Genomic DNA, 21,711 nt, shown 5'->3' on the forward strand with positions numbered 1-21,711 from the left:
ACCAAAAAAGATTTACGGGAGCTTCAAAAAGTGCAACCTACCCCTACTGAACTACTTGTAAGTGTGCTTCATGTAAACACAGCCTAAGAGGCCTATGGGATGAATGAATGGTGATCATGACAAACTGAAACAATCCCTCCCTTTGTCCTCCGAGCGCTCCCTGCCCTTGGTAGCCATAAGACACACGCCAACATTTATATTCCAATTTTGTTGCTCCTGAATACCAGTGCCCCATGAATTTTGTTGGAAATTATGGTGTCTGTAACGGCTACGGATGGTACCAACGTTTCGGTCGATAGTGTGTGGAGCAGATCACAACCGGTTCTGAAATTATGAAACAGCCGAAGGGTACTGTTCAATATTGTATAGATCCACTCTCTGTCTATCTCTCTCTGTCTCTACAGAGAGCGGAGTCCTCTGGTTCGATAGAGTGCTCAATGCGGAAGCAGAGCAGTAACACACGAGTCACAGAGTACCACGCGTCTGGATTGTTGTAACTAAACGTTTCATGCCAGATAGCAATCTTCAGACAACTGATCAGTTGTCTGAAGATTGCCATCTGGCATGAAACGTTTAGTTACAACAATCCAGACGCGTGGTACTCTGTGACTCGTGTCTCTCTGTCTCTCTCTATACAGTAAACCCTGTCTTAAGCGACCACCCGGCGGTGCAAGCAAAAGCGGTCGTAAAAGGGAGGTGGTCTTTAGAACTAAGTCCGACTCTGTCTGTGTAGAACTGTCGGTGCATGAAAAAACGGTCGTTAAGAGCAGGTGGTCGCTAAACACAGAGGTCGCTTACACCAGGTTTTACTGTATAATTATTATTATGATTGCAGTGAATCATTGTCCTAATTTTGGGCGAACAAATTTGTCGGTTTCGACAGGACTCAGGCTTACGATATTGACCGTAACTACACATGGAACATGTATATTATCTTTTCTATAAGTACAAATAACCATCTCCATGGTCCATCATTTCCTTGCTCCCAAACATATTCACGTGTAGTTGTAAGCGAAATTCGACCTCTTATTGATGCCTGTAGTATGTACAGTCAAATGATGCCACACGGTTGTTCCCTGGCATTTCTGAACTATACCCGCTTCCATAGAATTGGACACCGTTGCCCGTTTGGCCTTGCGAAGTGAAAAACTCAACAACATACTCAAATTCTGGAGATGCAGCCCAGTGCCACGGAAAACTATAAAAATATAATTATAATCACAAAATTTCACGAAATTCTAAATCTCCACATCACATCAATCCCATTTTAAAATTCGCAAATGCATCATAAGGATGCTTCCGGTAGTTCTGAGTTTGACACAGTTTTATATACATTTAGGAGAATTGAAGTGTCCCAACAACAAACCGGTTGCCGTCAAAATCATCAAACTCAAACTAGGCTCTGTCATTCTTTGGATGCTGTTATGCTGGAGGAGATAAATGTACTAGCATTGAACATATTTGTCCATTTCTTGTATATTTCCTTTCCTTGGATAGTGCCCTCTCTTCTCGTGCCCCATCTGATGGGCCTTGAACAAGAGTCCCTCCGCACAATGTTGAGTAGAGTTTATGTGTTGTAACTTATTGAATTCTTTCAGCATGTGTTGCACCGTGGAAGCAAATTGCCCCTGGATCAAGATATTGTGGAATGGTTTTGCGAGGACTTCACTCCTACCATCAGGCACGAGCACTCTGCCGAACACAACCTGGTGGTGATACTTGGCTACCTAGAGTATATAATGAACAGGAGAATGATGAGATTGGTCAGCTAGTCAAATGGAATGTGTGGCTGGGAGGAGATGATGAGGAAGTGAGTATTAATGAACTATCCAGAAATGTAGAACATCATTTCCCCTCACGATTTTAGAAGTAGCGACTTTGGCGGTATTAGTAAAGAAGTTGGTTGCTCCTAAGTAGATCACGTGCTTCCTCTCGAACATGACACCCTACAGACTCACGACACATTCCACTTGGGACACCTGCAAGAAGGCATCACTTACTGCTCAATACACCCTGTTTCGGGGAGTTTACCCCTCCTCATCAGTTGAGCTTGAGTAGACTGACGAAGATTGTGCAAGAAATGTACCACTTACTATAGTGCAACCCTGTAGTGAAATCCTAACCAGGGACACAAACTTGCAGAGACGCTCCTTTTACAGCGCGACAAGCACCTCTTGAGGCCCCAGGTAGCAGTGTGAGTCAAAGTCACTCTTGGAGCTGTGCTAAATAGTGTTGCGAATGCGGTCCAAGAGCATAGTGTTGACAAGTAGATAGTTCAATTATATTTTGAAATGTGCTACTTCTGTGTGAGCATTAATTGCATTTACTTACAGAGAGATGGATTCTCTGGTGCAGTTAGTGAGCACGTGATGAAGGTATCCTTCAGATCTGCCTAAATGGGGGACTCGGGTTGCGTTTGGTTGGTCACATTCCACAATGGGAATCACTGGAAATCATACTTGCCCGTTTTTTTGTTCAAAAAAGTCGGTTAGGTTGGTTCTATTCCAGAATGGGAATCGCTGAGAATGATTACTTTCCGAGAATGACCACCTCACTTGCTGGAATGGGCATTATCGTTCTGGAATCAGAATGGAAGTGGTTGCCAAACAATGTAGCAACAGGTTCTAGTGCCCCAAATCATGCACTCAGAAGTACCTTGACTCTCTCAAGGAAACTAGAGCTGGGTAAAAGAGAAGAGAGCCGCCGTTTCGCAACGAAATCATGGAATTATGTCAAGTGATTCCCGGTTGATTCTGGCGTGTTTGTTTGGTCAGGTGATTCTTACCCATTCCCATTCGAGAATGGTTGTCATTTACATTCTGAAAATGCCCAACCAAACGCAACCTAAATGCGCTTCTTTTGTGAGCCCATTGTCCGTTACTTCGGAATGCAGAGGGCACTCCAAGTTGGAAGGAGGCAGCTCCTTCGAACTCTGAATTTTGCAAAACGCTTTTATTCTATTTGTTTTTGTCTAAATAGAGGTTGTCTACGTCTGAATACAGCATTGTGCTTTCACCAATTACATAATTGTGGTGGTATGACTAGGAGTGCCTGATGGTGCATTCATTCCTCAATAGATTGGCGCTAAGAGGGGTGGCTTGATGACGAATGAGATGTGACAGTTTGTGCATGTAGTTTAGCAGAGGACTCGACTGATCTCGTTCTAATCCTTATTACTCCTATCTTACCATTCCGGTCTTTCCTATACAGAATGAAGGTGTGTTTCGATGGAGAGATACAGGACATAACATCACTTACAGCAACTGGCTGTATGGTGAGCCGAATGATCTATATGACGAGGACTGCATCGGACTATTCTATAGCAGAAATTCAACGAATGTGTGGAATGATTTTGATTGCACTACCGATGTCATGTTTGTGCTATGCGTAAGAGGTAAGTATGGAATATGGGCAACAGGAGTGTGTACCAACTTAGAAGTTGCGACTTCGGCGGTAATAGTCATGAAGTTGATTGTTCCAACTAGGAACACACGCTTCTTGCCGAACTTGACACTTGACTGACTCACGACTGCCATCCGGAGCACACGAGGAGCACGTCGCACCTTCCACTCGGCAAACCTGCAAGAAAGCACCACTCCCTGCTCAATACACGGTGTTTCAGGGAATTCACCCCTCATCAGTTGAGCTTGAGTAGGCTGAGGAAGATTGTGCCTGAAAAGCACCACTTATATACTGCTCTCCAGGCCAAACCATCACCAGGGATACAAACTTACAGAGACGCTTTGTTTCCAGCGCGACAAACACCTCGTGAAGCTCCAGGTAGCAGCGTGAGTCAGAGTCGCTCATGGAGTTGTGATAAACAGACGTTGAGAGCCAGTATAGCTATTCACAACGCTGTCACCTCCAACAACTAGTCGCACGTCCGCGTGAGGGACAACAATACGAACTTAGAAGTTGCGACTTCGGCGGTAATAGTCATGAAGTTGATTGTTCCAACTAGGAACACACGCTTCTTGCCGAACTTGACACTTGACTGACTCACGACTGCCATCCGGAGCACACGAGGAGCACGTCGCACCTTCCACTCGGCAAACCTGCAAGAAAGCACCACTCCCTGCTCAATACACGGTGTTTCAGGGAATTCACCCCTCATCAGTTGAGCTTGAGTAGGCTGAGGAAGATTGTGCCTGAAAAGCACCACTTATATACTGCTCTCCAGGCCAAACCATCACCAGGGATACAAACTTACAGAGACGCTTTGTTTCCAGCGCGACAAACACCTCGTGAAGCTCCAGGTAGCAGCGTGAGTCAGAGTCGCTCATGGAGTTGTGATAAACTGTGATAAACAGACGTTGAGAGCCAGTATAGCTATTCACAACGCTGTCTCAACGTCTGTTTATCACAACTCCATGAGCGACTCTGACTCACGCTGCTACCTGGAGCTTCACGAGGTGTTTGTCGCGCTGGAAACAAAGCGTCTCTGTAAGTTTGTATCCCTGGTGATGGTTTGGCCTGGAGAGCAGTATATAAGTGGTGCTTTTCAGGCACAATCTTCCTCAGCCTACTCAAGCTCAACTGATGAGGGGTGAATTCCCTGAAACACCGTGTATTGAGCAGGGAGTGGTGCTTTCTTGCAGGTTTGCCGAGTGGAAGGTGCGACGTGCTCCTCGTGTGCTCCGGATGGCAGTCGTGAGTCAGTCAAGTGTCAAGTTCGGCAAGAAGCGTGTGTTCCTAGTTGGAACAATCAACTTCAGGAGTGTGTACCGTTTAACTATCCGGCGTAATTCCTTTGCCAACATTCTCCACTGCGGATCAATGCACACTTGCTATCGGAAAATGATCATTCTAACAAGAGTATGCCGTAACAAATTAGCAGTGGCTGAGTCAGTCCAACTGTAGGTGAAGGCAGGCGTTGCTCCCTCCACAACCCTCGGAACCCACAAGACTGAATCCAAGCCCATTGCAGAGTGATTTGACCAGAGAGAGATTGGACTCTATATCTCTATGTCCTGGTATATTTCGCCCGAAGGAGTCCGTAATCCTCTTTCAGTCAAGGTCACCAAGCCGTAATGTTCTCAATTGAAGATTCCACCATGAAAATTGGCTCCGAGATCTAAATATATAAATGGTCTCTATGCGTGATGGAGTAGTAGGCCAATAGCTACTTTTCGTAGCATTACTGAGGTTGTCTAATGGCATAGATGATGTGGGGACAGGCTTTGAATTGTCGGTGAACCCCAAATGCAGCCACGTTTACACGTATACCTGTTCACTCCTCCACCTTCAAAAAACGGTCTCCTCGCTGGCCCAAATTTGAGACCAACTTGTCTGAGCGGGCCTATCATCAGGGTCCACACCAGACCCTGATAATAAGCTGAACACGTTCCTTCACACTCAGTTCACAATCGGATTTGTTCTGGTTCGTCTATTTACTTCCTTGTTATGCTCAATAGCTGGACAGCGAGCTGCTTTGACCTTATCAGGTCTCCTCAAAGGAGTTTACCAGTCAGAGATGCTGGCAGAGTCCAGCAAAATGAGGTCTAACACTCAACACTTTTCAAAGCGCTAAAGTCATATTCATGTGACTGAGATAACCACAGCGAGCTTTGTACCAGCGTAGACAACAGTAGACCAAACCAGAAAGAAGTGCTGAAACAAGCCTAGACGAGGCAATATTTTGTTGCTACAATAATGTAAAAGTGAACTCGGATAATGTGCCAGTTTACATGTAAAATAGAAGCAGAAATCACCTGGGATCGAGTTATGAACTAACTATCCACTTACGTCTAAGGTCGTTGAATGTCTCAGTGGTTTTTTCAGTTTTGTGCCCTGATATCGCACGTTCTGACTGCTTACCATCGTGTTACAATCGTGAATAGTTGCTTCAAAACTCGTTCCCATGTGATTTCTTTTTCTATGTTTTAATAATGTAGTCTGGGATTTCCGGGCTGTGGACGTTTGCGCAATTTGCAGCCACAGTAGCTACAGCAGTGTTGCAATGTCTGTGAATGTTTTCAGATATGCCGACATGTACTCTTCCAACAATGAAGTATGGCAATGTCACTGCTGACAGACTGTACCCTGGGAATGTGGGTACAATAGCCTGCGAGACTGGATTCGCATTGTTTGGAAATGCCACAGTAACATGTGATGACAATCTGCAATGGTCCACACCGACACCACAATGCTACAGTAAGTCTCTTATTGTTGGTTAGTGGTTGACACTGTCTGGACCACATGCAGGCCGCTACAGTCCAATCCAAGACCCTGAACGCATCATCAAGAAGTAGTAAAGTTACAATATACATACACGGGGATTTTGAACAGGTAAAACTTTAGATGGGAACGTCCCTGATTGGTAGCCGCCTAGGACTCGAAGCAGCCATTTCCTTCTAGATTTAGCTACAGTCATGTATGTTGCTTTAATGGTGAAATAGTCGACGCTAGAGGAATATAGCGTAGGATTAGAATCTGAAGCCATCTGTTTCCAATCGTGGTCTTCGTCCTACGATGCCTAAGGGCAAGTATCTCAGTAGTCTTTCTCTTTAAAAACGATTTTAACTGTGTGATTTTAAAATGTATTTCACATTTAAGAAGGCAATTTATCTTGTCAATATTTCACTTGCAGGGAAACCTCATTTGTACTCGACGAAGCTGAATTTCACGATCCAACAGTATCACGATGTTTCACTTGGTTTCACGTCGGACACTCGGATTAATCCAGCGCTGGTGCCACATGATGTAAGATGTGATCCTCTCCTGTTTGCTATTTCGTGCCCGGGTGTGTCGGTTTGTGCATGTGCAAATGCAAGAAGGCTTTTTTCCGTGATGAATGACTGCGGCATTTCAAATACATTGCCCCGGATGATGCACCCGATCGCATGGGCATGACTTGGCATAGCACACTCAGCTCCATGGTATCTTGCGTTTTAATTATTTTGGTGTTTACTAGTAGTCACTTAGTACGCAAGGCTTCAGTAACTTAATCTGAAAAGTAGCGTTTTGATATTCATAGTGCATGCTACAGCTGGTTCAGCTGGTTCAGCTGGTTCAGGCTGGCGAACTCATGGAATATAATAATAATTGTCTATTTTGGATTATTTCCCTGTTGGTGTTTCTTGGATATTTCCAGATTGTGTGGCACGGGCCAAAGGGACAGATAACAAATGGTTCCTCCGGAACATTTTCGATTTCAGCGGCTGGAAACATGCTGTCCATATCTGATGTAAAATGGTGGGAGCAAGGCACCTACACAGCGAATGCAAGCACTAAGGCCGGCTGGGATGTATTATCCTTCTATTTGTCAGTGCTAGGTATGTTAAGCTTCAGGCATATTTGAACTCTCCATAAAGCTACGGAAGGTGTTTCTGGATGAGAAATTACATTCATCCAATAAAAACACAATCGGCAAATGTAATGGCCACTTAAACATTTTTTACTTTTCAGGGCGAAAAATGTGGCTCCCGTTCTTTCCTTCCTGATTCTATTGGTCTCCATATCTCCCTTCCTGTTAAGGTTTTGAATTTTCTATTTCCTCTCTCCTCGCGGTTCGATGATGTCGAGAAGGTGCAAAACAAAGACACTAATCAGATATTCAAAACGTTTATCAGCTGGCTTGAATTTAAGAAATGCTTTTGTTGCAATCTGTCCAGTTCCCGTCAGCTATGGAAGAGCAGCCGATGATGTACAATCCTCAGAAACATCCACAGCAGGGTTCTACTGTGATGTGTTTGGCATTCCTACTCCACGGATTTCTTGGTTTCACAATCTACAGGTAATACACAAGCTTTATCTGCTTTTGCAGGACGTAATCACTCATTTTTCATGCTGTAAACTCTGCCATCAATTAAACCGTGCTTATCATTCAGAGTTCTAAGAAGTAACATTCTAAGGGGACATATGTTATTCTTGACCCACTAACCTGCATTAGCTTCGCGTACCTACTTATTGATACGTAAAAGATAGAAATCGGTCTTGCGAGACTGTAAGGAAAATGCACATTATCTGTTCCGATATCTGTTGTATGTATCCCTGAATAGGAGAGGTGCTTATACCCGCCTTTTTGCAACATTTGCAAGTACAGTTTCGAAGTCTGAGGGCATTAACCCACAGAGGTTCGTTTTCTACCATATCGCTAGTCGAAAAGTACAGTGTCTGAATTAGCTATTAGTCTGCCAGTAAAAGTCGATATACAGACTATTTAAAATAGAAGAAGAACACATGTGAGTAAGTTATCAAGCTTCTGTCCACGACTGTAACCATATTACAAAAAGCAGTCAGAAAGTGCACTAGTGGTGTACTAGCTGTGCTAGTACTTGTTAGCAACAATCCGAACTAGCGCACACACTGCACTGCATTGCTTTGTACTGCATTCAAGACTGACGTCATGCGCTTTGTTTTGCTGCGTAATCACAAATGGCACCAGCCCATTTTTGCGGAAAAGAAAAACAAATCTTGCTTGCCCTGTTGTGCTCTTCCAGACAACGGATCGTGCTTCAGCAGTGTTTCTTTTCCTTTCGTAGCTTTGCTGCCAGCCCGAGTGTCACCTCGACACTGTATTTCTTCAGTATGTCTGACCTTACTGTCGACACTGTCAAGGCAATGCCTTGCCAAGCCCTCCGCGGCGAGCCTTCTCAGCGCGGCTTGAATCCGAAAGGAAACTTAGTAAAAGTATTTTACAGGACCGTTTGCTGGCACAACTAGCCCTTGGTAGTGAGGTCTGCTCCGGCCAGGAGAACCAGCAACATGACAGTGCGGACACGGCTCGCGAGCCCAGAAGCCCGACGTGCACCAATGCCTCCTCCGCCAGCTCAGGTGACGCGGGCTCAACGGATCTCTGCGCTCCCGTACGGGACGAGGTGTAGTCGGCTTTGTCGGCCGCCATTTTATTATTATCGGAGAGCATTCACTCTCGGCGCCGCTCCTCACCCAAGGCCAAGGCAATGCGGCAGCTGCCGCCACTACGCCAGGCCAAGCTCCTGTAACCCACCCGATCAGCCACCTGCACCAGCTGTGCCCAAGGCTGTGCAAGAACGTATCTTGCGAGGGGAGTTCGTAGATTTTTCAAGTTTGTTGCCTGAAATTCTTGCACACTTCCGGCCCAACATTCCGGCTGGTGCACAGCCCGAATAACGATAGCCAGCTAAATATCGTTGAGTCGGATGACGCGAAGCAGGTGCGTCGCAAGGTTCATGATAATTACACATGTAGCTACCCGGCTCGAGGCATGGACCACATACATGTCTGTTATCACGGCTGCTGCCCTACACCGCACTGCTGAACTGATTGCGTACCAGCAGTTGATCCTGACTGCTAACTGCCAGTTCTTCCCAAGCGCGTGGCTAGAGTACGACCGCCAGCTGTGGATGCTCGTGGCCCAGTAACCAGGCACGAAGAGGTTGGACACCATCGACGTGAACCTATGGCAGATAGCTGTCACAGGCCATGCACACCCAAAATGCGCTCAATGTAAGACGGTCCATCCAGGGGCGGTTTGTGTCCTTTTCGTCCCGAAGCCAGCAGCATTTGCCTCCACTGGTCGCAACCATACCAGCGACGGCCAAGAAATCTGCCGCAACTTCAATGGAGGTCGCTGTTCTTCGTCGCCGTGCCGCTTCTCCCACACCTGCAGCCAGTGTGGCAAGGACCACCCATGCATCATGTGCAACCAGCGGCAGCGCGGAGCCAATTGGCCACCCCGCCGCTCCTAGCAGAATGGCTACTGAATCGCTTGACTCGGTACATAGCTTCTTTCCTATACACTCTGCAGACACCACACTGCTAGCTGACCACGTTGCCCGCCTGTTACGTAACCACTCAGATCAATCATGTGTTGCGTATGTTCTCCATGGCCTGCGCCGTGGCTTTACTCTTGGATCTGCCGGCCAACACGACATTTCGGTTTTCTCTAATAATCTACCATTGGCTTTCACTCACTCGGCATTTATATCCGAGCAATTAGCTGCTTCCTGCGCCCGCAGCGAGACCACAGGCCCATTTCCGTCACCTCCATTTCAGTTCATGCGCTCTGGTATTGGTGCCATCCCCAAAAAGAACGGCAAGCCGCGAATGATCCACTATCTGTCTAGTCCGGAAGGCACCGTCGCGAACGACAGCATTCCTGCCGAGCCGCTCTCTCTGCACTACGCGAGCATTGACAACGCGATCAACATCATCATGTCATGCCCACAGCCTGTGTAGTTGTCCAAGCTCGATGTACGCAGTGCATTTCGGCAGATCCCAGTCCGCCGTCAGGACTTCGCTGGGAAGGCTCCTACTACTACGAGCGCTTTCTGCCTTTCGGCCTCCGCTCCAGCCCAGCCGTCTTTGACTCAGTAGCCACAGCAGTCAACTGGATCATGCAGCACGAGTTTGCCATAGATCACCGGCTTCACTACCTCGATGACTTTCTCGATATCTCCACTGGTTTGGCTGCAGCCAACCAGCAACTCACCATCCCCCTCCGGGCGTTCACATATCTCGGCACTCCTCTTTGCTCCATCCCAGCTCGAAGGGCCATCACCATCATTGACCTTCCTTGGTATTGTCCTAGACTGCGAGCGCCACGAAGCTCGGCTACCAGAGGACAAGCTGTCCGAGATCTGTGCGCCACTCATGGCTACTATCAGCGAGCGCAGCATCGGCCAGCGTCAACTCGAGTCCCTCCTGGGGAAGCTCACTTTTGCTGCCCGAGTCATCGTTCCTGGACACACATTCATGCGTGAACTATGATCAGCGTGCCCTGAACTGTATCTGTGTATGCGAGTGCGGTGCATAAAGCCCACCGTGAGAATGGGTTTGCTGGCCCCTTAGTAGATGCGTGGCTTCTGAAGAGGGTGTTGAAGGGCATCCAGCGATGCCATGGTACGGCGGCACTCACCCCTCGCCTTCCTATAACTATGCCAATCCTACGACACCTGACGGATGCACGCCGGAAAAGTAGTATCCTGAATGGCCATGACAAGCTGCTCTGCCAAGCCGCCATGCTGCTTCTTTGTATTTCTTCGGTGCGCTGAATTCACTAATGGCATCACACGGGGCTGTACTAGCTCCCCTGGTGACGGACGCCTGCAACTCTTCCTGCTTTCATCCAAGACGGACCCATTCGGTAAAGGCGTTACTAGTGACATTGGCCCGTCTGTACCGCCGTACTGCCCGGTCCCTGCCATTGTTAGCTACCCATCTGTCACTCGTCGCGAGGGACCGGAGCAACTCTTGTTCGTCCTCTCGAACAGACAGCAGCTGACCAGGCAGTCATTCACAGTAACAGTATGGTCTCTTGTCTCTGCGGCCGGTGTACCATCCCAGTCGAACTACTCCGGGCATTCGGTCCACATTGGTGCAGCCACCACTGCTGCTATGGCTAGTGCCCCCGACTCCTTCTTCCGAGTGGCAGGTCAGTGGAAAGAGCGATGCGTGTCTACGCTACATCCAGACTACAACAAGCGCATAGCGCCAGCTATCATCCCGGCTTGCTGCCGTGCCATGGATGCCATGATCCCCAACTCGGGTGAGTAATGAGCTACTGAACTCTAGCTGCGCAATGCTTGCCTGTGCTGACATTAATTGACCCTTGCTGTGCGTCAATAGTGCTTAGCTAACGGAGTGCTGGTTTCATGGGTCCACTCTCACAACTGGTGTTATCTAGCTATTCGCTGCGGCTCTGCCTTGCGCTATATTACATCCATTTAGCATTGCAGCTCTACGTTGAGCTAACAGCAGCTCTACTTTGAGCTAACAGCAGCTCTACTTTGAGCTAACCGCAGCTCTACTTTGAGCTAACAGCAGCTCTACTTTGAGCTAACAGCAGCTCTACCTTGAGCTAACAGCAGCTCTACCTTGAGCTAACAGCAGCTCTACTTTGAGCTAACAGCAGCTCTACTTTGAGCTAATCGCAGCTCTACTTTGAGCTACTAGCTCTACTTTGAGCTAACCGCAGCTCTACTTTGAGCTAACCGCAGCTCTACTTTGAGCTAACAGCAGCTCTACTTTGAGCTAACACCAGCTCTGCTCTGAGCTAACACCAGCTCTACTTTGAGCTTCAAACCAGTTGTTTCGAAACCAGCACTCCTCAATCCAAAGATGCCTCTTTGTTGACTTGTTTGTGTGAGGGATGGGGCTAACTGGGCATAAAACTGACAAGCTACTGAGACATTCACCGACTTGACACCTCGCTCTATTTCCACAATTGTCCATTTGCTTTCCAGCCAATCAGCGCCTCACCTTCCGCACTGACAGGGAGGTTGCAGGTATCGCCAGGCAATTTCAATTTGTCCATTCAGAACCTGATGTACAGCGACAGAGGCGTGTACCATTGTGAAGCAGATAATCACGATCCCCTCTTGACGTCAGGGTCGAATGTCACAGGGCCGCACATGTTTCTTGATATCTACGGTGAGATCAACACAGCCAACACGACTTTTCCAATGTGCCTATTCTCTTTAAATTGCAAAGATGATGGCCAGTCACAGTCAAGATGTAGTATAACCCATGTTGGCAGGACCCGGTACCAAGCAAAACCCTGTATAGACCGGGCGAATGTTCATGACCCAAATTTCCTTGGATGGAATGTCTGTCACTGAACCAAGCAGAATCCTGTCATATCAAAGACAGTTCCCGCTGCACCACGGGTGTACGGTTAGGGCACGTTTTCACTGTAATACACCTGTTTATGTACTGTTCAATACCATACTTCAAGCAATGTACAAGTGCTATGTAAACAATGGTATGGCAATATTGAAAGCACTTAGCTTAGTATGCCAGCATCTCTATTTTGCCTGATGACTGGATAGAGGATGAAACACAAACCTGTAATGCTTGCCTTGCTGCACTGTGGTGTTGTTTACTTTGCTCTGCCTTCGCGGCAGTGTAGCACTACCATGACCCTGACCACTTGATGGCAGCGGTGCGCATAGAGGTTTGTGAAACATGATCAGATTCTTGCGTACCAGAGATAATTTTCATGTTTTGCCCTGGTAAAAGTGCGAATTTAATACAGACTCATTCCGATGTGCTAAATCACCTTTACCATATGCTCCCTGTTGTGTTCCCTGCTGTTATAGTCGCTCCCCGCTTTTCGCCAGGTCTGCAAAATCAGACAGTGACGGAAGACAGTTCAATAGTACTTGTGTGTGGTGTGTATGGATATCCTGCGCCTAATGTATCTTGGCTTCACAACGGAGGCCCCCTTCATCCTGGTTTGGCACAAACAGCATTGGTGTCGAGTGGCAACCAGAGTTTTCCTGATAGCTACCGGAGCACCCTAACACTTCCACTGGCAAGGTTCACAGACCGAGGCATATACACATGTAGCGGAAGCATTTCAAAGAACGGATTCACTGGTAATGAACTGCTGAGCGACATTGCAAATTCATCGGCATTCATCACTGTGTACAGTAAGTGATGTCGAGTACAACTCTCTAAGTGTGTTGGTGTGTTGTGAGCTGCATACAAGCTGTTAGGAAGCACAGTAACGATCAATTACAGTATAACGGTAGCCTGAGGCAAGAGTGCCGAAAACACTGCCAGTAGCTCAGTTTCAGTATGGTAACGTAGAATTCGCCATTCAACTCTGTCCCATAGGTGCGGTGACCCGCAACTGCCGTGTTGGGCCACGGCCGTGCATAAAACTGGTGATATCACTTTCTGTCACAGTGTGATGTAAACATTATTTTGTATTGTATTTTATTATTTTACCTGGGCATTCCCAACAGACCCTAAGGTCTTCTTACAGGGTGCCCAACATGACGTAAACAACATGCTGCTCTATTCTAAACGTGGCCAAGGTTAAGGAAATTAGGATAGAGCGGCATGTTGTTTACGCCATGTTTACATCACACTTGGCACCAGCGGATTATGCCGGCAGAATTCGGTACTTTTTCTGGTAAGTTTCATGCATGTTTGGTATGTGGATAAAGAAAGGGAGCAGAATTCGAATTCGAGGAATTGCCCGCCATAAGGTTTGTATGGTTCTGCCAATTTCTCTGCTTTTCGAGCAGAATCTGCCACCTTTTCGAGCAGAATCCGCCGGTCTCGACATGTCTCAGCAGTGGTGTGGGGTTTGATGAAAAATCTGTATTGCTGCTCACGCTCTTAGGCTTCGCTATGAACATTTAATGTTCTGGTGGCCATAATAACAGGGTTACATAACTATGTGCTTGTTATTGATAGCGAAAGACTGATTGCAAAAGACACGTGATATCACATTAGTTGCCCAACTGGAAACACAAGCCATAATGAATTGCACGCTTGTCCAACACACACCACGAAGTCCGTATACTCCTCACACTAAGTGTGAGAGTTTTCTGAGACCAACAAAGATATTTTGTGATGTTGCTGCCTGACTTACTAGAGTGCTGCTCAATGAAATCCGCTCCCGTCACTCGAGTTTGCCCCCTGCCCGCAATACCAGAGTTTGTAGGGCTAGGGCTGCACAGCGCCTGGCGTGGCATTCACTCCCTGGACCGGATTTTATATGAGAACTCCTGTAAGGTAGTTGTATGGGACTTCTACAACAACTTGCATGTGCAATAGAAAAAAGACTACCTGGAAAGCTCACTCGTATCGCCCATTTCTTCTACATGTATTTGCAGTGCGTCCCAGGCTGCAGTATATCACAGGGCAGCACGAGGTGGTGTTACCAGACCAGATCAACGTGACGTGTGGCTACAGTGGTTTCCCATCACCCATATTGACCATCACTGCACCTGGTTTGACCAGTCAAGAGGTGATCTCCATGAGTACAACAGATACAGGTAGGCATGTATATATGTGCATTAGGAACTGAAGTTGATTGAAATTCCAAGACTGCCATGTCCCTGTCCCTCTACTACCTATTCTCTGCCACAATTTTCAGGAACCATTAATGCGCAGCTAATGTATTGTGTGCTAGTGTGACTCAACTCAATACCAGGTGACTCGACTTGTCCAAGACATAGCGACAAAGAGGAACTGTGGGGAGCACGTGGGAATGGTGTTTTTCGACTTGGCTAAGGCATTCGACACCGTTTGGCATCGTGGCTTACTTGCCAAGTTGAAGGTCACCTTCCGGGTGGAGGATGCTGCCTTGCGTTGGATATCCTCGTATCTGTCTGCTCGTTCTCAGGCTGTTCGCTTGTTCTATTTCTTGTCTGATCCCCTCCCTGTAACGTCTGGAGTGCCCCAAGGTTCCATTCTGGGTCCTTTGTTATTCTTGCTTTACGTTAATGACCTACCTTCAGTTGTCCTCGATGTTAGTTTGTATGCAGATGACACTGGCCTTATCTGTTCTGATTCCTCCCCTGCACAATTACTCCTTATCATGCAGCATCGCATCAACAGCACTGTCATGTGGATGCAAACGTGGAAACTCCAGCCCAATTTAGACAAGACAGAAGCCATGTATATTTCTTCATCCTCTCCTGATCAACCATTATTCTTCCCTGACTCGACTATGCCTATCCGTGTTGTTACTCAGCACAAACATCTAGGTGTGATGTTTGACTGCAAACTCTCTTGGGCTGCACATGTCAACTGTGTATGCAAGCGAACCAGTTCAGCCTTAGGGGTACTACAACCACATTGCACTCATTTGCCCATCCAGTGTAAACTATTATTTTATCAGTGCTATATTCTCCCTATATTCGACTATTGCGATACCACTTGGTGTGGCCTTTCTGACACAACTCTGAGCCAATTAGAAGTCCACCATAGATTTATACTTAAAATTCTTTACAACAAGGATCGATGTTTTCCTTCGGATGCCCTTTATCGACTTGCACACACTTCTCCTCTCTCCGTTCGTCATAAGCACCATCTCTGTACACTGGTTCATAAGATATTTCTTCATAAAACCCCTTCACACATGATGAAGTACAATTGGTTTTCGACAAGCTCAACCCGTAACGCGCTCACCCTGCCTCTTGTTAAGTCAGCCCAGTATCTAAAGTCCCCTTTGTTTTCCGGCTACTCTCATTGGTTATCATCACCATACGGTCTGAAAACTTGTTCTTCTATTGGTCAGTTTAAAGATCTCCTTTCACAACTGAACTAGACACAATAATTGTCATCGAAGAACATTCTCGAATACCTGGGTGATGCACGAATTTTGATAGTGCTCACTTCCGTTAATCGTTTTTCTTTGTAATTTTCCATTCATTTTCTGCTTTAATTCATATTTGCTTTGTTTTCCTAGCTTACTATTGCCGTGGCTGGCTCAACGCCCTTGTCTCAGGGGATCTGTTCCTGCATTAGCTATGCTTGTCACATGCTATGAGATTGTGTCTAATAATAATAGTGGCAGGCAGGCAGGCACACCGGGTTGGCCTAAGACCGTGATTGAGAAAAGAGAGGTACCGGAATCATATTCTGCTTAGAAGTGTGGAAGGATATTTTCCAAGCGAGCTGCGATAAACAGTGAACTCGCAGCCTGGCACAATGAAAACATCATCATGCGCATAAACATGGATATGGCTAATGGGATTTCGCCCTTTGGCCTCCGCCTGGTGGATCTGATCGCCCCCTCCCCACCGTTTTGGAGCCGTATTTGATGCTTGATCTTGGGGTGGCATTGTCCCAAGGAAAGCGGGAAGGTGGTGCTTGACCGGCCCGGTACGCGAACATTCCAAATAAATGTTTTTAGTGGAGGGGATGGAAGATGGACAAAGTCTGAAGAATATATTGACTCTAACTACCAGGACGCAAAACTGGATGCTCTGTAGGAACTATTCATATCAATTCGCCGCCTTCTACTTGCATGACGTTATTGTGTGCTTATGGCATCGGAAACAGGACAAAATCAGACAAGCTCGATTGCAAGGAGCTTAGGAAGAAAGGGTCGCGAGTTTATCGCTGCACAATATTTATACTGTTAAACAGTTAACGTTTGCGGCTGTGCCAATATACGATGGACGGGTAAATCAATTGACGACACTTTTGACCACCACTCTAGCGTGGCGATTAATTCTTCAAAGTTGTTGACCTGCTCTTATCTTCTTGTTGTATTCGTTTTCTAATGTTGAAGGAACTCTACCAAGTCAGCTTCACTACAAAATTACGTCACTGATCATTTCGCGGTCCTCACGCTCAAACAACGGCACATATACCTGCACTGCCACGACGCCTGCAGCTACAATGAGCACTCAAACATCTGTGACTGTCTTAGGTGAGCGCAATCATTGCGAACAAATAACGGGTGCATCTAGGTGGCCATGAAGTCGAGACCCCAGGTCGGCGGAGCTCCCTAAACCTCACCACCACTGCCACAATTCAGGTTGTGCGTGCTTCCCCTAGCTGCATCTCATGTTTGGCATTTAAGAGAGCATGTCTGAGAAAACCAGAACATATGTGCAAGTCGATCTCTCAGATTTCGCTCAAATTTTGCAGGTAGGTTTGCTTTGGGGTGTAGATCGACATTCCAAAGCCCGCATAAAATCTTTTGAAGGGAACCATGAAATTGGTATACCCCTCAATATTGGCCCAATATTGGCACGATTTATGGGTCAACAAACGAGCCACGGCACAGCGTGCAAGAACAAGCTACGAACAAAACTCCATCAAGCCATCATTACCTCACCTTAGAAGAGTTCTTGGGGCAGCACCACTTAGCCACGCCAGCATCCCAGAAGACGAGGGCAATCATCCCTTGACGCCACAAATGATCGTCTTGAAAATAGCCAAATTACAAGCGCTGATAAAACAGCGAGCTACGTCCTCAATTAGCAAACACTATACACCGGCAGATAGTAGAACACCTCTTCTAGCACTGAGGACATGTCCCCCATCATCCTTTTGGGGTTTTCTTGAAATAAACAATTTTGAATTTTTCCACTCGACCATTCTGAAATACGTCCAAACTCATACCTGCGCAGGAAAGCTCGCCCCTCCGCGACGTCTAGTCAGCAATTTCTACTCCAACACCACTCCCAACGCTGCAGAACAAAGTGTATTGTTGACTCTGACAAGGAAAAGCAGCGGTGATCACTTGTCACTCCAAACGACAAGCTTCTCCTTGCGCCACCAACATTTTTCGTTGCAACAGTTGATGCAAAAGTGACTGAATTTTTGCGTGTAGTTTTTGGATTTTACTGCAAGAGGAATGAAGAAATCACGTGGATCGTGACGTAGAACAATGCTTTCTGGTACACGACACAATGCACACGATCACGATCGTTCCTGAGGCGCTATTCGAAACGGACCATGAGGGAGGAGGTAAGATGCATTATATTTCTTGCATGCTCTGCTCAGAACATGCAGAAACTATCGTTATAACGCTAGCAGTATTGCATTGGCAAGAATTCTTGGAGATATTTCCTCTTGCAGTAAGAACAGGGATGAATTTTTTCATACTAACCTCGCTCATCCCGAACATGGTTCAACAGGAACTACGGCTGGTTTACATGCTGATGATCCACGTAGATCTGCAACAGCAGCGTGGTCCATGCCATCAAGGTCGCTTGGAGTTGACCAGCGCGCGCCGCGCGCCGGCCAACACTGGTTGCATGAAGTACATGTATGCACACATGGCAGATTTCTTACGTCATGAACAACGTGATTTGACCCTACTCGCCCTACACTATGCTGCATGTTGAGGGAAAGTCCCAGCTGACAACACGACATGCGTGCTCTTGAACTGGACATCAAGATGCACTTGATCCGATCTAGATCAACGGGTGATCCACGTAAGTGCAGGATCAGGAGCGCTTGATCAAGGTGACTCGGAACAACTGCTGAACCGTGATCTACGAGACCTGGCATTCTTGTGTCACGACTCGAGGCACGTGATTTCATCATTCCTCTTGCAGTAAAATCCAAAAACTACACGCAAAAATTCAGTCACTTTTGCATCAACTGTTGCAACGAAAAATGTTGGTGGCGCAAGGAGAAGCTTGTCGTTTGGAGTGACAAGTGATCACCGCTGCTTTTCCTTGTCAGAGTCAACAATACACTTTGTTCTGCAGCGTTGGGAGTGGTGTTGGAGTAGAAATTGCTGACTAGACGTCGCGGAGGGGCGAGCTTTCCTGCGCAGGTATGAGTTTGGACGTATTTCAGAATGGTCGAGTGGAAAAATTCAAAATTGTTTATTTCAAGAAAACCCCAAAAGGATGATGGGGAACATGTCCTCAGTGCTAGAAGAGGTGTTCTACTATCTGCCGGTGTATAGTGTTTGCTAATTGAGGACGTAGCTCGCTGTTTTATCAGCGCTTGTAAATTGGCTATTTTCAAGACGATCATTTGTGGCGTCAATGGATGATTTCCCTCGTCTTCTGGGATGCTGGCGTGGCTAAGTGGTGCTGCCCCAAGAACTCTTCTAAGGTGAGGTAATGATGGCTTGATGGAGTTTTGTTCGTAGCTTGTTCTTGTACGCTGTGCCGTGGCTCGTTTGTAGACCCATAAATCGTGCCAATAATGGGCCAATATTGAGGGGTATGCCAATTTCATGGTTCCCTTCAAAAGATTTTGTGCGGGCTTTGGAATGTCGATCTACACCCCAAAGCAAACCTACCTGCAAAATATGAGCGAAATCTGAGAGATCGACTTGCACATATGTTCTGGTTTTCTCAGACATGCTCTCTTAAGTGGTCTTTGTATTGTACTGTATTGTATTGTATTTATTTAAAAGGATTCTCCAAAAGCAAATGGATGCTTATCACGGAAGTCTCCCACATAAATATCGCAAGAAAAATGGGGAAATGGGGGAGAGGAGAGTGGAAGATGAAGCATGGGAAGAAGGGAAACAAGTACCTAAATATCGAGGTATAAAAGCAGGAAAGAAATCGACGAGGGAAGAAATCACGTGTAAAAAGAAAAAGAAAAAGAAACGGTCTGTCATTTGTTTCTGGTTCTCCACTCATCATGAGAATATGCGGGTAACAGATAATATTATTTTTTGTTACAGCGACCTCGAGGACGTGCTGTTATTGACTTTTTACAATCCCAAAATTGACACTGTCGTATAAACTTGTATTACGGAAGAGTTTCACCAACACAATTCATCCTCGATGCCGTTACAGAACTGACCGTGGTCGCCCCAATCAATGTTCAGTTTATGATCCTGTTAGAACATGGTGATGCTATTAGACCTAACTCTATGGTTCCGTTCTGAGTCAGTCAAGTGTCAAGTAAAGTCGGCGGAATAGCGCGAGCTCCGGTGTGGGGAGCAAACCCTTTTCTTCCATGGTTCCAATAACATTATGTCTTTGTATTCCACTTGTATTTGTGCAGAGGTACCTGATGCTCCGCTGGCCCCTTCACTATCCAAAAACGTGGCATTCCTTGTCGACATCGCCTGGCGACTGCCACTAGAGAACAACGCTCCCATCGATAACTACACCGTACTGTAAGTGCTTGACTTGCAATGCTGATGGTAGAGGAAACTGTAAGGTAAATCATTCCGACATTTCAAAACCTCTCGACATTGATAATCTGGCCTACAGCCATCAATTTATAGAAATTAAAAAGGACCAAAGAACTACATCTCCATCTCCATCCGAGTCCTTTTTTGCACAGCCGTCAATCCTACTCATACACCCATGACATACTCCTAGGAAGTGTTAATGATACCTTTCCGAACCTACGTGGTTTATCGTCTGACCTGCAAGTGCTCGGAGAAGTATGTTGGAGAGACTGGCCGTAGTGTAGCAACGCGAACAAAAGAACACAATGATAACTCACGCAACAAGATGTCTGTAAAAGCCCTGGGCGAGCACTACCGACTTCACCATGGCGGCGAGGTACTGCCGCTTGGCGAGTCGGCATTCACAGAGGTTCGCGTCCTTGCCACTGAGTCGGATCGGGCCAGGAGGAGAATACGCGAAGCAATACAAATTCGCGATACGAGCCCCAGCATAAACAATAACGCAGGGTGGGACCTCCTGTGAAGTCTCTGGTGAAGTACTGCCTTGTACATATTTCTGGCCCTGCTACTCGCTCTTCCTGGATAGTGGTGGTTTTGCACCCCTTGCACTAGTGCACTGTTACTACTACTGTTGTTGCTAGCGCCTGCAATTACATGTCTGCACGCACCTAGTGCACATGTACATTCTGTTTGTTGCCTGCACCTGTGCCATATTTAGAGTTGTCGCGTATTGCGTTATTTCTATACCTGGTTTTTTTTGGTGATGTTTTGTCCTTTTGTTCTCTCTCTCGTCATAGTGCATGCAGGTGTGATTTGTTATCAGTTCGCAGCGCTCCTCCTTTATTAACCCATCCTAACCGGTGTGCCCACTTCATTCCTGATGATGGTTATTTCATGACCGAAACGTTGAAATATAATATTTTTCTGGTGAAAAGCAGTGATTTGAGTGTGAGCCAGTGTTGCTCACAACCAATTTTTTTCCGAACCTAGTATATTTTAACTGTTAACTTCCTTTTCATACGTTTGGTGCAGGTTTTCCTATGAGACTTGTCTGAAGAAACGAATCACAAATACAACGGTGCTGCCTCCATACATACTTCGGACAAGCATACCTGTGAATGCAAACCATACATATAGCATATACGTACGAGCAGCAAATCGCATTGGCTTTGGACCTTATAGCTCGGCGCTCGACGTGGAAACCGTACAATTCGGTGAGTGAAAGTTAGTTTTGTTCATCATAAACATAATTATGAAAAGGCGACGAGGAGACAACAACTTTATTAATAGATTAGATAGATTAGGATTCTAATACCTTAAGTTCACGAAACCTACGAGCACCCCCCCCCCCCCCCCCCGCCGCTCAGTGTATGATGATTCATGCTTCACTGTTTTGTGTCGTGCTCGTAGGTTTCGTG

At 46.5% G+C, this 21,711-nt stretch overlaps 1 protein-coding gene across 1 annotated transcript in view; it reads left to right on the forward strand.

Annotated features, from left to right (window-relative positions):
• The first annotated feature begins 1,648 nt into the window (after window positions 1-1,648).
• The window catches only part of LOC135829292 (hemicentin-2-like), a 32,663-nt gene continuing 12,600 nt past the window's right edge, over window positions 1,649-21,711 (forward strand). The window contains exons 1-12 of the mRNA XM_065341695.1: window positions 1,649-1,810; window positions 2,334-2,375; window positions 3,211-3,394; window positions 6,590-6,702; window positions 7,094-7,274; window positions 7,614-7,735; window positions 12,168-12,354; window positions 13,023-13,355; window positions 14,553-14,714; window positions 16,961-17,101; window positions 20,161-20,275; window positions 21,326-21,507. Of these exons, the coding sequence (XP_065197767.1) occupies window positions 1,649-1,810; window positions 2,334-2,375; window positions 3,211-3,394; window positions 6,590-6,702; window positions 7,094-7,274; window positions 7,614-7,735; window positions 12,168-12,354; window positions 13,023-13,355; window positions 14,553-14,714; window positions 16,961-17,101; window positions 20,161-20,275; window positions 21,326-21,507 (1,924 nt within the window). The remainder of the gene's footprint in view (window positions 1,811-2,333; window positions 2,376-3,210; window positions 3,395-6,589; window positions 6,703-7,093; window positions 7,275-7,613; window positions 7,736-12,167; window positions 12,355-13,022; window positions 13,356-14,552; window positions 14,715-16,960; window positions 17,102-20,160; window positions 20,276-21,325; window positions 21,508-21,711) is intronic.

Source organism: Sycon ciliatum, chromosome 13, assembly GCF_964019385.1.
Source record: "Sycon ciliatum chromosome 13, ocSycCili1.1, whole genome shotgun sequence".
Taxonomy (NCBI): domain Eukaryota; kingdom Metazoa; phylum Porifera; class Calcarea; order Leucosolenida; family Sycettidae; genus Sycon; species Sycon ciliatum.